Raw genomic sequence first — 15,620 nt, 5'->3', positions numbered from 1 at the left:
AAACATTAAATCAAAATTAATACACCTACATTCAGCATTCACTTGTTATATAACCTTAAATAAGTCACTTAATTTTCAAGTCCATCAGCTACCTATATACTGCAGCGTTTCTATGAAATGACTTCTAAATTCACTTTGAATTTATAATCCTCATTTAATTTAGAACAGCACAAAGGACTGGCCATTCAAAGGAAATAAAACAATAGTACTCACTCATACAATGTCTTATGACAGAGGATCAGAAATTATCATTCAGATAATATCAAACACTTGAGAGGTAGGGGAATGACTGCCCATTCACTATGATTAAAACAGCCAGTGGAGGGGCACCTGGGTGGTTCAGTCAGTTAAGCATCTGCCTTTGGCTCAGGTCATGATCCCATGGTCCTGGTATCGAGCCCCTCATTGGGCTCCCTGTAGCAGGAAGCCTGCTTCTCCCTCTCCCCTGGCTTTTGTTCCCTTTCTTGCTGCCTCTCTGTCAAATAAATAAATAGAGCCTTAAAAAACAAAACAAAAGAAAACACCCACTGGAGGGACTAAAATGAAAAAGACTGAAATCAACCAAGAGTGGCAATAATGTGGACCAACCAAACTATCCATACCATCAATAACATGGATAAACTTCAAAGACTATCATGGTGAACTAAGCCAAATCTCTGTACATTTAACTTCCAGAATGCACAAAACTAGGAAGAGGTCAGTAGCTGCTTGTAGAGCTGTGTGGTGGAGGGGATGAGGACTGGGAAAAGATACAAGCACAAAAACATCCTGAGATGAGGGAAATGTTCTACAGTTTGTAAAATGGGTTACAGAGAATTTGCACTTATCAAAACTGATCACACCAAACACAAGATATTTCATATTTATTATATGTACATATTTTCATTTAAAAACAAAAAAACCTCTGTGCTATATAAGTAGAATGAAAGAGGTCACAGAAAATATGCTAAATTATATCCAATTAAGAAGTTCTGTTTTTCTCTTTTGTTTATTTAGATCTTTCAGAAATTGCTGACTCGTTTTTTTTAATTTTTAATATACAATTCATGTCTAAATTACATATGTTTTTTTTAAAAAGGGAAAATCATTAATAGTTTCCCACTCAGTTTACAACTACTTAAAAGGCATTTTTGAAGTTGAAGTACCAATAAAGCAAGTGTATCCCAAAACATCAGTGAAGTACATACTGACACAACTGCTGCTGTTACTGATTTTACTTCTAGTTACAGGGTGACACTGCTAGGTAACTATTCCTACATTTATGGCAAAGGCAACACTAATAATTTTTTTCTTAATAACTGAGAATGGAAAATCATGAGTGATTTAAGAGCATTCCCCCACAAAAAAACGCTCATTACACCAACATTTAATTTCTAAGTAAGATAAAACCATCCAATAAACCAAATAATATTAACAATTAAACTTTACAAAGAATAACTGTTAGAAAGTAAAAGAACTGACATGAGTACTGAGAGATGTAACAGAAATACGTAAAAAAAAAAGTACCTTTTCTAGTCTTTATCAAGTCAACAATATATAAAAATTAAGTAATGACATAGAAAATCTGAATATAATTCATCAACTTAATGTCTACTAATACTTTATCACCTACAAAAATAGTATGCCTTGACTCCTCTATCACCTGTGAAATATTCACATCAATCATACATCAGGTCAACCCAAACATTCATCAACAGAAAAATGGATAATTATTTGGTAGTATGTGCATACAATGGTATACTATACAGCATATATATGAATGAACTACAAACACAGTTACCCAAAAATAATGAGCTAGACCCAAATGAACACAATCTATGTTTCTGTTCACAAAGCGTTCCAAACAGGCAAAATTAATCCATGAGGTTAAAAGTCACATTAGTATTAACAATTCTGAACAGAAAGGTGGAGTAGCAATCAGGAAGGGAGAGTCGTGAGGGGATTTTTAGAAGCCGATAGGGTTCTGTTTGTATTGGTTACACAGATGTGTTCACTCTAGCATAGTTCGTTTGTACTCTTTTTTTGTATGTTAATGTCTGTTAAATTAGAAAATTGGGGGTCAAAAGGAAGAGATTTTACAGTCTTTAAAAAAAAACATATCTGGCCGCAGCAACATCTTCCTAGGAACATCACCAAAGGCAAGGGAAGCAAGGGCAAAAATGAACTATTGGGATTTCATCAAGATCAAAAGCTTTTGCACAGCAAAAAAAAAAACAGTTAACAAAATCAAAAGACAACTGACAGAATGGGAGAAGATATTTGCAAACAACATATCAGATAAAGGACTAGTGTCCAAAATCTATAAAGAACTTAGCAAACACCCAAAAAAAAACACCCAAAGAACAAATAATCCAATCAAGAAATGGGCAGAGGACATGAACAGACATTTCTGCAAAGAAGACATCCAGATGGCCAACAGACACATGAAAAAGTGCTCCATATCAATCGGCATCAGGGAAATACAAATCAAAACCACAATGAGATATCACCTCACACCAGTCAGAATGGCTAAAATCAACAAGTCAGAAATGACAGATGCTGGCGAGGATGCGGAGAAAGGGGAATCCTCCTACACTGTTGGTGGGAATGCAAGCTGGTGCAACCACTCTGGAAAACAGCATGGAGGTTCCTCAAAATTGAAAATAGAACTGCCCTATGACCCAGCAATTGCACTACTGGGTGTTTACCCTAAAGATACAAACGTAGTGATCCAAAGGGGCACATGCACCCGAATGTTTATAGCAGCAATGTCCACAATAGCCAAACTATGGAAAGAACCTAGATGTCCATCAACAGATGAATGGATCAAGAAGATGTGGTATATATACACAATGGAATACTATGCAGCCATCAAAAGAAATGAAATCTTGGGACGCCTGGGTGGCTCAGTTGGTTATGCAGCTGCCTTCGGCTCAGGTCATGATCCCAGCGTCCTGGGATCGAGTCCCACATCGGGCTCCTTGCTCGGCAGGGAGCCTGCTTCTCCCTCTGCCTCTGCCTGCCTCTCTGTCTGCCAAATAAATAAATAAATAATCTTTAAAAAAAAAAAAAAAAGGAAATGAAATCTTACCATTTGCGACAACATGGATGGAACTAGAGCGTATCATGCTTAGCGAAATAAGTCAAGCAGAGAAAGACAACTATCATATGATCTCCCTGATATGAGGAAGTGGTGATGCAACATGGGGGCTTAAGTGGGTAGGAGAAGAATCAATGAAACAAGATGGGATTGGGAGGGAGACAAACCATAAGTGACTCTTAATCTCACAAAACAAACTGAGGGTTGTTGGGGGGAGGGGGGTTGGGAGAAGGGGGTTGGGGTTATGGACATTGGGGAGGGTATGTGCTTTGGTGAGTGCTGTGAAGTGTGTAAACCTGGCGATTCACAGACCTGTACCCCTGGGGATAAAAATATATGTTTATAAAAAATAAAAAATTTTAAAAAATAAAAAATAAAAAAAAAAAACATATCTGAACAGCTTCATCTAATGAATAGGGAATAGAGGCCAACACTCAAAACTAAACACTTTCATTAGTACAAAAGAACAAATAAATGACCTAAGCATACAACTTAAAATAAAACAGCCTAAGGAAAACAAATAAATCAAAACAAAAAAAAAAAGGATAGTCAGACAATGAAAAGAACTGACTGAATAAACCTACTAACTGATTTCTGTGAAAAATAAAATATACAAACCTCTGGCAATGGTAAATTTGTATGTATAAATTTCTATATCCAGCAAATAAGAAGTGAAAATAGGGGAAAATACAGGTCCAAAATAGAGAACTCTTATGCTAAAATATCTTAAAGACATTAAGGACAAATTCATAGGAAAACAAATTTAAAAAACTGACCCTAAAAGACACAGAAAATGTACATTTAAAACGCAAAAAAAAAAAAAAAAAGTTGGGTCCAACCAATTTTATAGTTAAGTTCTATTAAGAACAGATCATCCCTATACAAATCTGAAAATGCAAGTAAAATAACAACCTAGCAATTGCTAATGAAAAAACTATGTGGTACTTCCCAAAAGGTACCTTGCCAATCTCCAGTAAGATAAAAATATGTCCACGAGATACTGTTTTTCATAACTCACAGAATTTAAGGGTAATTTTTATTATATACACTTTTCACTTTAAGTTCTAAATTCAGAACTCCTACATTATCCTGAGGTTCCACTATTGGGCAGCATCAACCAAATCAGATTTTACCTGCAGCTCTGCTTCCTGGCCCTCATTGCCTCTTCAGCTAACCCAGTCTATTTCCTTTCTAGCCTTTATAACATATATCGTACTCTCCAGAACCTGCCAAATAAAAATCCTTAAGTATTTAAGCATGAGCTTCAGCATCTCCAGTTGTAAAACATCTTCCATGGAAATTTTCCTCTCTTCTGTCATTCCTATTTTATCAGTTAGCGCCCTTTTTCCAAAGACATACAACCCCATCCATGTCCTTTTGTATTAAGTTAGTTAAGTACAATGGTTTCCAACCTCTTGTAAAATCTAAGCATTCAAAAAATACTTCATCTGGTTTCAAGAACACTGAATCAACAGGATGAAATTCCCCCTGCTTATTATACAAAACTCAGAGAAATAACTCCAAAACATGGAAGAGTTCTCTTTCGAATAGAAGCTAGAAGGTATCCCAGGTGAAAAAAGTACAGAGGAAGTCTTGGAAAAAGGGCAAGTCTCTCCCAAGTAGCCACCTTCTAGGGCAGGGAGCTGCCCAACAAACTGCTCATTAGATCATTTGCAATTGGGACATGGTTGCCTAAGTACACAATCTTCAAACAAATACGAGATCAATCCTTAACATCTCAAGAGAACAGCTGAAATCAAAAGGACCAAATTGGCTGGGTAGGAGGGAGGTAAGAAGAGTACTTCAGAGCCTCGGAGAAATAAAAGCAGGAATCATCCAAAATTAAGAACAGGAGATTAAAGAAAAGAAGGTTGTGATAAATAAGAAGCTGTGAAACAAAGCTAATGCACAAATCAGTGAAATGTACAATAGAACTGACACACTCTCCTGAAACACAGCACATAAAAAAAAAAAAAAGTGCAAAGGAAAAAAAAAAGAAATGTGAAAAATAGATCCAGAAATTCTACTATTCAGAGTATCAGGGAAGCTATATAAAATAGAGAATTTTCTCTCAACAAGAGTCAAGAATGTCCAAAGTTTAGGACAAGAGTCCTCAGAATGAAAGGGCTCACTCAGGGAACCTAGGTAGCTCAGCCGGTTAAGTGTCTGCCTTCAGCTCATTTCACAATCCCAGGGTCCTGCAACAGAGTCCCACATTGGCCTCCCTGCTCCGCGAAGAGTCTGCTTCTCTCTCTGCCCCTCTTTCCTGCCCATTCATTCACACTCTCTCTCTCTCTCCCTCTCAAAAAGAAAAAGAAAAAGAAAAAGTGCTCACTCAGCACTAAATAAGATAAAAAAGAAAATCCCACACCTACCCTATTGGAAAACTATGAAAAACAAAAATAAAGGAAAAACCCTAAAAGTTATTAACAGAAAAGAATAAGAAATAAAACTGATACTAGATCTTTTATCAGTAACTAGCCGCATAGGAAAATAGTGTAGAAATAACTACAAACCCCTGAGGAAAAATAACTTTGACTTTAACATTTCCCAACAAAGCAGTTCTGAAACAGTACCAAACTTAACGGCTTTTCTCAATTAAGACCGTTAAGTGCCTGGAAGACAGGTCCTGTGTCTTGTACACTAATAAGTACATCAGCTACAATCTAGGCAATTTCATAAGTGCTTGACAACTATTCACTTCAGAGAAATTCAGAAAACCTTCAATTACTCTCAGGTTTCTGCACAATCCTTCTCTCTCCTCTCTACTGCTCAGTTCTATCAAAGCATTTCCCAAGCCACTAAGGAAAAAAAAAAAAAAAAATCAACATTCACAAAGCTGGCTAAGAATCCAAACTGCAGTTTACAACTCTAACCTACATTAAGAAGCGATAGTGCATATATCAAGACAGTTGCAATAAATTTAGACAGAATTCAGTTCTATATTTTTAAGTTACATATTTAGACTCACTGAGAAGTGATTCTCATTTATAGACTTTCACAGGCTTTCAAAACATGGACAATTGTTTATTCTTTTTTCTTTTATATATGGTATAAAACAAAGTTTTACTTCTTTGTAAAATCATTACTCACTAGCATTAGGACAAATCAATACAATTCAATGTATTTATTTCTAAACTAGAACTGAGAGTCCAGAAATAAATCTTATCACATACATCTTATGATGTATAAAAATCATCAAATGATTTTTAAAGGTGCTAACGCAATTCCACAGGGAAAAGAGTAGTCTTCAACAAGTGGTACTTGAAAAACTAGGTATCAGTTTGCAAAAGAATGGGATGAAATACTAACTACCAACTCCCCACTATACATAAAAATTAACTGAAAATGGATCAGAATAAAAATGGATCAGAGACCTAAATTTAAGAGCTTAAAACTCTTAACAAAATAGAAGTAAATATTTGTGACCTAGGATTAGTCAATGGTTTCACACGTAAGATATACACACACAAAACACAAAAATTAAATTAATCAAAAATAAAAACTTTTGTGTTACAAAACAACATCAAGAAAGTGAAGACAAGGGTGCCTGGGTGGCTCAGTGGGTTAAAGCCTCTGCCTTCGGTTCAGGTCACGATCCCAAGGTCCTGGGATCGAGCCCTGCATTGGGTTCTCTGCTCAGCAGCGAGCCTGCTTCCCTTCCTCTCTCTCTACCTGCCTCTCTGCCTACTTGTGATCTCTGTCTGTCAAATAAATAATAAATAAAATCTTTAAAAAAAAAAAAAAAAAGTGAAGACAACTCACAAAATGAAAAATTTATAAATTATCTATGTGAAAAAGGACTTATATCCAGAATATATAAAGAACACTTAGAACTGGGGACGCCTGGGTGGCTCAGTTGGTTAAGCAGCTGCCTTCGGCTCAGGTCATGATCCCAGCGTCCTGGGATCGAGTCCCGCATCGGGCTCCTTGCTCGGCAGGGAGCCTGCTTCTCCCTCTGCCTCTGCCTGCCATTCTGTCTGTCTGTGCTTGCTCTCTTGCCCTCTCTCTGATAAATAAATAAAATCTTAAAAAAAAAAAAAAAAAGAACACTTAGAACTGATTAACAAAAAGATGAACCATTTAAAACACAGGCAAAGGATTTAAACAGACATCTCTCCAAAGATATACATGCCAGCAAGCACATGAAAGGATGCTCAACATCACTAGTCATGATGTAAATGCAAAAGACAACTACAAACAAGAGACGATTTTACCCTTAGGATGACTATAATGAAAGACATACAATAACAATATTGGCATGGAGGTGGAGAAATTGGAACTCCCTTACATTGGTGGTAAAATGGTGCCTAGCAGGTTTGACAGTTCCTCAAAATGTTGTTTAACATAGTTACTATGTGGTCAAGCAAGCCACTCATAAACAAAAGAAATGAAAAAAACTGGTCTGCACAAAAACTTGTCCTTGAATGTTCATGGTAGCATTACTCAAAGGAGCTACAAACTAGAAACAAATCAAATGTTAACAGATGAACTGATCAACAAAATGCAGTATGTTCATTAATAATGGGCTATTAATTCAGACATAAAAAAGAATGAGGTACTGATACATACTACAACATGAATAAACCCAGAAAATATTATGCTAAGTAAAAGAATCCAGTCACAAAAAGTTACCCATTGTATGATTCCATTTATATGAAATGCCCAGAATAGGAAAATCTGTAAGACAGAAAGTAGGGAAATGGTTGCCTAAAGCTGGAGGTAAGAATGGTAAAATGAGTGATTGCCTGTGAATATAAGGTTTCTTTGTGGGTGGGGGGAAGAAAAGATCCTAAAATTAGATTGTTGTGATGGCTGTACAACCTGCTGAATAAAGACCATTTAACTGAATATTTTAAAGGGATGAACTATACAATAAAGGAGTATCTCAGTCAAGTTGCTAAAAATTATACCCACATTTATACACAAAACACTACTCACCAAAATGTGAGTGTCCCTTACCCACCAAAAGGACTCACATTTATCTTCTGTCTTACCTTTTAAGGGCATCTTTGAGTTCAGGCACAGAACGAATACATTGAACTGTAGCATTCATGTAGCAAGTGTTACCAAGGTTTGTCAAACCACATGGTAATTCCATCTGAAAAGGACATGGATTAAACATTTTTATAAAATGACCGAGCATATATAAAATCACTAAAGTTCACACTTTGAAGTATAATTTACCAACTCATACCAATTTATATTCCAACTTTACCCATAAGTAAAAGTTTTATACTCCTAACAGAAATGCTCACTTGCATTATGTTGACATTGTTTTAATTCCCTTCTTAAAAATATTGAAAGCCTCTTTTCCCATAAAATAAGAGTACTGTTAGCACTGCCCAACACTTATTTATTAAAGACACTAATTGACTTTGCACTGAATTATCCAATTATATCAGGACTCCTCAAGCCAATTTAAAAAATAAAACCTTTTAGTTTTAAAAACATACATCTTGGGGAGCCCCAGGTCAGGCTCCACATTCAGTGTGGAAACTGCTGGAGATTTTCTCTCCCTCTCCCCTGCCCCACACAACTCACCCATGTGCTCTAATAAGATCTTCAAAATAAACAAGAACATATATCTTGATATTACCAATTAAATCTTCAAAACACTTATTTTTTTTAAAGATTTATTTATTTTAGAGAGACAGTGTGTGCACTTGAGCAGAGGAAGGGGCAAAGGAGAGGGAGAGAATCTCAAGCAGACTCTTCTTAGAGGTGGAGCCCATCATAGGGCTTGATTCCACGACCCGGATATCATGACCTGAGCTGAAATCAAGAGTCAGACGCTTAACCGACTGAGCTACCCAGGCGTCCCAAACCTTTAAAACGTTTAGATGCTACTTTGTGAAAGGCATCTTAGTACCTGTAGCAATCATTTTTATACAAAACGTGGTATATCTTACCGCAGATGCTAACTGTTCTTCTGTCATGTCTTCTACAAAGACAGTTTTAGCTGAGGGTTCCTCAGGAAGAGCATCTGCTGACCCCATCATTAGTAGAGTCATACCCTGTTTTAAAAAAAATTTCATTTCATAAAAATGCTCAGAAGTTGGTAATTCTTATGTCCAATGAAAGAAGCCAGACACAGAAAAATAAAACATATTGTATGCTTGTATTTGCCAGAAAAGGCAAATCTACAGACACAAAGCAGACTAGCAATTGCTAAGGCTAAAGGTGGGAAGAGGGAGTGACTTTAAACAGACACCTATTTCTTTCTGGGGTGATGGAAATGTTCTAAAATTAGACTGTGGTGAAGGTGACACAACTCTTGTCAATACTAAAAATCAGCAACAGTTTAAAAAAAAAAAAAGTACTGAGGTGGCTGCTTCAAGCCAAAGGTCCCCTGCTTATATCCAAAGGGGCACAAGGAAACTTTTCAGAATGATAAAACTTCTGTATCTTGATTGTGGTGGTAGTTACATGACTCTATAGAACTACCCAAATTCAAACTGCACACTAAAAATAGGTGAATTTTAGTCCATATAAATTACACTTCAATGAAGCTAGGGAAAAATAAATAGTGTCATAAAAACAGTTGAGATTGTTTAAAATACTGGAGGGGAGGGAATTCTCGAAATGATTATTAACATTTAGTGGAATCATTTCTCCCCATAACAAAGTGCAGTTAGCATTCTTTTTGTGAATGTCTATTGTACAAATGTAACAATTACTTATAATTGAATGGAATTATTTTGAGAGCACCAAACCCTCCATTATTGGAAAACATTACACCAAACACATAAATTAGTTCAAAATACCCAATTTTATAATTCTACATTAACATTATAGAATATATATAAGGGAACATATATTATATATAGGATATATATAAGGGAATATTTACATTCAACACATATGTAACATTCCATACAACAGAAAAACAATGAAGAAATCTGGAAATGTTAACAAAATCTTAACTATGAAAGATACAAACACATAAGACAAAAAAAAGAGTAGGGAGGTTTAAAAAAAAAAAAAAAGAGCCAAAAATGGAGGTTTAAGAAGAAAAAAAGACAGTAAGAGAAGATAGAAATTTCCACATGAGGATTAAATTAGAAAGTTAAAAAGTTTGGGGACCTGGCTGGCTTAGTCAGTAGAGCATGTGACTCTTGATCTCAGGGTTGTAAGTCTGAGCCCCATGTTGGGAGCAGAGATTACTTAAAAATAAAACCTTAAAAAATTTTTTTAAAGAAAATTAATAAGGATAACAAACTCAGTCCTGAGAGCACCTATGTTGAAATCCAATAACCTTCATTCTACCACCCATTATTTTAACTTAAACTTTCTGTGATAGCAGAAGGAATACTAAACCATCACTAAAAAATCTTTTGCCAAAGACTACCCTCAGGAAAACCAAATATTTAAAGGATGTACTAGCAAATAGTCTGTTATAAACGTGATATAAAAGAAAGAAAATGGGGTGCCTGGGTGGCTCAGTCATTACACATCTGCCTTCAGCCCAGGTCATGATGCCAGAGTCCTGGGATCGAGTCTCACATCAGGCTCCCTGAAGAGTGGGAAGCCTACTTCTCCCTCATCCACTCCCCCTGCTTGTGTGCTCACTCTCGCTATGTCTCTCTCTGTCAAATAAATAAAATCTTACAAAAAAAAAAAAAAAGAAGAAGAGAAAGAATATCAGTAAATAACAGTAAACGTAAGAATATACCTGTAATATTTTAAGAAGAAAACTATAAAGCTTTACTTAGGAATATAAAATACACCTGAACAATAAATTGAAAGTCATTAACAGTTTCTAGACAGGAAAAATTACTGTAAAGATGTGATTCTAAATTGTTACATGAATTTATTTTTTTTGAAACTTTACAAAATGATTCATTCATATACCAAGTTTATACCCATAATAACAGCTAAGAAATTTCTAAACCATAAAGATTAAAACAATGTCATTTAAGAAGAAAATAGATTATACAATGAGGAATGTTGAGAAAAACTGGATAATTTAGAAAAAAAATATCATCAGTTCTCCACCTCACAGTATGCCATACCCAAAATGAATTAAAAGACTTAAGAAATAAAACAAAGGGTGCCTGGGTGGGTCAGTGGGTTAAGCGTCCGACACTTGGTTTCAGCTCAGGTCACGATCTCATGGGTAGAGAGTATTAAGCCCCGCAACGATGGGCTCCACACTCAGCCAGGAGTCTGCTTGAAGATTCCCTCCCTCAGCCCTTCCCCCAACCTGCGCGCACACGCTCACGCTCTTCCTCTTTAAAATGAATAAATCTTTTAAAATAAATAAATAAATAAAACAAATAATTACAAAAACATGTAAGTGAATTTAAAAAAACCTTGCTTTGCTGGAATATTTTCTAAAAGTGACATAAAAGATGAAAGGACTAATGTTACTACATAGTTCTTGAAAACTTCTATAAAACACTACCAGTCAAAATTTAAAAGGAAAAAGGGTATAAAGGTTACACTATATAGAAGCACATTAAAAAAAAAAAATCAGTAAAGCAAATAATAGAAAACTGGACAAAAGATATAAACAGTAAACAAAAGGGCTTAAAAAAATTAAGCTTCTACTGTAAGAAGCTAGAAAAAGTATACAAAGTATAAGAAAATAAAGCAAAGAGGTGAAATCAATAAAATAATAAACAAAAGTTGATTCTCTTGGGGGGGTGGTAAATCCATGAAATTGACAAATCTCTGGGTAGATAGTGAATAAAGTTAGAGAGAAACCACAATTTACCAATACCAGGAAAAAAAAAGAGAGAGAGAGAAAACATCACTAGAGACTCTAGAATTAAAGGATAGTAAGAATGTATTATGCCAATCAACTTGACAATTTAAGCTGTAAGTTAAATGGGCCAATTCCTTAAAAGATGTTAACTATTATCATAACAGATGTCAAAGAAAACATAACATCAGAGTCCTACATTTATTAAATACATTAGATCCTAACTGAAAGTCTTCCCACAAAGAAAGCTCTAAGCTTCAAGGGAAAATTCTATAAACCATTTAAAGAAAATCTCTTTCAGAAAACAGAAGAGGTGGGGATGCCTCCTAACCCATTTTATATGGCCAGGATTGCACTGACAGCAAAAGCAGACAAAGACAAATCAAGAAAACTATAAATCAGTAATTCTCACAACTAGAAACACAAAAATCCTTTATAAAATACCACCAAATAGAATCCAGCAATATATAAAAAGGAAAATACATAATGACTAAGTGGGGTTTAGCCCAAGAATGAAAGGTTGGTTTACTATTTAAAAGAGTTGATGTATTTATTTCACATTAACAGATTAAAGGATAAAAAAAAAATGATCCTTGCAATAGATATGGAAAAAGTATTTGAAAAATTCAACTCCCATTCATGAATAAAAATTCTCAGCAAATTACAAATAGAGAACTTCCTCAAACAAATGATGAACATCTATAAAACAACTCCAACAAAAACTGGAGATTTTTCTCCCAGGATCAGGAAAAAAAACAATGATGTGTACAATGTCAACCACTTCTACTCAACATTGTGCTGAACATCCTAGCCGGTGCAATAAAGCAAGGGGAAAAAAAAGAAATAAGAGGCATGCAGATTAAAAAGGAAAAAATAAAACAATTCTTATTTCAAGATGATTGTATCCTACCTACATAATCCTAAACACTAATATGTAAAAATCAACAAAATCCCAGGATACAAGATCAATGTACAATAATTAATTCTATTTGTATATGTTAGCAATAAATAACTGGAAAATGACATTTGAAAAATGCCATTTATGATAGCATCAAATACCATGAAATACTTTATGACATTTAAAAAAAAGTACGATCCTGTACTGAAAATAAAATGGTGCCTGAGTGGCTCAGCTAATTAAGCATCCAACTCTTAGTTTCAGCTCAGGTCATGATCTCATGGGTTATGAGATCAAGCCCCTTGTTGGGCTCCATGCTCAGCAAGGAGTCTGCTTGAAGATTTTCTCCCTTTGCCCCTCCCCTGATGCACATGCATGTGTGTACATATTCTCTCTCTCAAATAAAGAAATCTTTAAAAAAAGAAAAGAAAAAAAAATAGGGCCCCTGGGTGGTTCAGTAGGTTAAATGTCTGCCTTTGGCTCAGGTCATGATCCCAGGGTCCTGGGATCAAGGCCTGCATCAGGCTCCCTGCTTGGCAGGGAGTCTGCTTCTCTCTCTTCCTCTGCCCCCAACTCAAGCACATACTTCTGTTCTCAATACATAAAATCTTTAAAACAAAAGAAAAAATATATATAAAACATTGTTGTGGGAAATTTTTTTCAGAAGATTCAAGATGTCCCAATCTGGGGGTCCTAGCTGGCTCCGTCAGTTAAGCATCCGACTCTTGATTTTGGCTCAGGTCACTATCTCAGGGTTGTGAGATCAAGCCCGACATGGGGCTCCATGCTGGGCATGAAGCCTGCTTAAGATTCTCTCCCCCTCTCCCAGTGCCACTGCCCCTCCCCCGCCACTCATGCATACAAGTTCTCTCTCAAAATAGAAAAATGTTTAAAAAAATTTTTAAAAGGGGCGCGTGGGTGGCTCAGTGGGTTAAAGCCTCTGCCTTCGGCTCAGGTCATGATCCCTGGGTCCTGGAATCGAGCCCCACATCGGGCTCTCTGCTCAGCGGGGAGCCTGCTTCCCTTCCTCTCTCTCTCTGCCTGCCTCTGTGCCTACCTGTGATCTCTGTCTGTCAAATAAATATATTTAAAAAAAAAATTTTTTTAAAGACATCCCAGTTTGATATATAGTATCAATGTAATTCCAATCAAAATCCCAGAAGACTCTTGTAGAAAATAAACTGAATCTAAAATGTTCAAAGGACATGCAAAGACTTTAGAATAGCCAGTAAGTGTTGGAAAAGAACAACAATCTGGACTCCTACTACTTGATTTCAAGTCTGGAATAATCAAGACGGTGGGGAGTGGGTACTGGTGTAAAGGTACATATACAAATCAACAGAACAGAATCCAGAAACAGACTTACATGTGCTCATACAACTGAACACTCATATGAAAACAATAAACCTTAACCACTGCTTAACAACAAACACAAGAGTCTGCTCAAAACAGATGATATACCTAAGTATAAAAGATAAAACTTGTAAAAGTTTCAGAAAACTAAAGTCTCTTGTGACCTTGACACAGGCAAAGATTTCTTAGATGGGATACAAACAGTCAAAACCATAAAAGAAAGAAACTGATAGGTTATACTTGAACAAAATTTAAAATTTCTACTCAAAAAAACATTTTTAAAAAGACAAAAAAATCAGAAACTGAAAGAAAGTATCACAGCAGATATATCTCACAAAACACTTGATCCCAGTAGGTATTCTTTATATGCAAGTAAGAAAATAACCCATTTAAAAATACATAAAGATCTGAACAGACATTTCACAAAAAGATATAAAAGGTGCCAATAAGGTTAAAGCATTCAATACCATCAGTCATCATATAAATGTAAACTAAAACCATAAGGAAGTATCACTACACACCCACCAGAATGACTAAAACAAAAAATGACTGACAACAGTCAAATGCTGTGAAGGCAGAACAACTGGATCTATCATATACCATTCATAAGAATGTAGAATGGTACAACCATCACTTTAGAAAGTTTCTGGCAGTTTCTTACAAAGTTAAACACATTCTTAACCATAAGACACAGCAATTTCACTCACAGGTTATTTACTCAAGAAAAAGGAAAATATGCATCTACAAAAATGAAGGTTCCCAGCAGTTCTATTCATAATAGTCAAAAAGTAGAAACAAAAATATCCATCAACAGATGAACATGCGTGTGCACACACACACACACACATAAAGGGGACCAAAATTTTACAATGGCAAAACTACCCAACATATGGAATTGTAGTCTCAAAAAAGAGGAGAGAGAAGGGCACACAGAAAACAAACTTAAATAGATAAAATTTTCCAAATTTAATAAAAACTATAAACTCACAAATCCAAGAAACTCAAACAGAATAAATATAAGCAAACCTTTCCAAGACATGTAATTAAATTGCTAAAAAGCAATCTCAAAAGCATCAGGAGGAACAAGACATACTATATGTAAAGGAATTAAGAATGAAAACTATGCAGAAGACATTTTTCATGTATTCAAAGAAAAAGTGTTAATCTTGAAATCTATACCTATCAAATATGTCTTTCAAAAATAAAGATGAAATAAAGAGCTTTTCAGAAAAACAAAAGTAAAGAAAATTCATAGACATGCTCTGTAAGAAACGTGTAAGTCCTTGAAGCAGAAGAAAATGGTATCTGATGGAAATCTATATTTGGATCCAAAGGAAGAATGCCAAAAATGGTGAATGAGTTTTAAACATTTTTATTCTCTTTAAATGATAAATGACTATTTAAGGCAAAAACAGGAATGAAGTATAAGATTTCTAACATGTGGAAGTAAACTGTATGACAACAATAGCACCAAGGACCAGGGAAATGGAAGCATACTATTTTAAGAATCTTATACTATACCTGAAGTCATTTGTTATTTAAGGCAGAGGATAATTAAAGATATGTAATACAAATCCTAGAGG

The 15,620-nt window shown here is 35.3% G+C and overlaps 1 protein-coding gene across 4 annotated transcripts in view; it reads right to left on the bottom strand.

Annotated features, from left to right (window-relative positions):
* USP14 (ubiquitin specific peptidase 14) overlaps nucleotides 1-15,620 on the bottom strand; it is a 51,758-nt gene that overhangs the window by 24,909 nt on the left and 11,229 nt on the right. For 2 of the 4 annotated variants that reach the window (XM_044243312.1, XM_044243314.1), the window contains 2 exons: nucleotides 8,992-9,096; nucleotides 8,077-8,180 (listed from right to left, as the gene is read on the bottom strand). In XM_044243312.1, the coding sequence (XP_044099247.1) occupies nucleotides 8,077-8,180; nucleotides 8,992-9,096 (209 nt within the window). The remainder of the gene's footprint in view (nucleotides 1-8,076; nucleotides 8,181-8,991; nucleotides 9,097-15,620) is intronic. The other 2 variants (XM_044243313.1, XM_044243315.1) reach the window with 1 other exon arrangement.

Source organism: Neovison vison, chromosome 3 (genome assembly GCF_020171115.1).
Source record: "Neovison vison isolate M4711 chromosome 3, ASM_NN_V1, whole genome shotgun sequence".
NCBI classification, from domain to species: Eukaryota; Metazoa; Chordata; class Mammalia; order Carnivora; family Mustelidae; genus Neogale; species Neogale vison.
This window is presented reverse-complemented; position numbering and strand designations above follow the sequence as displayed.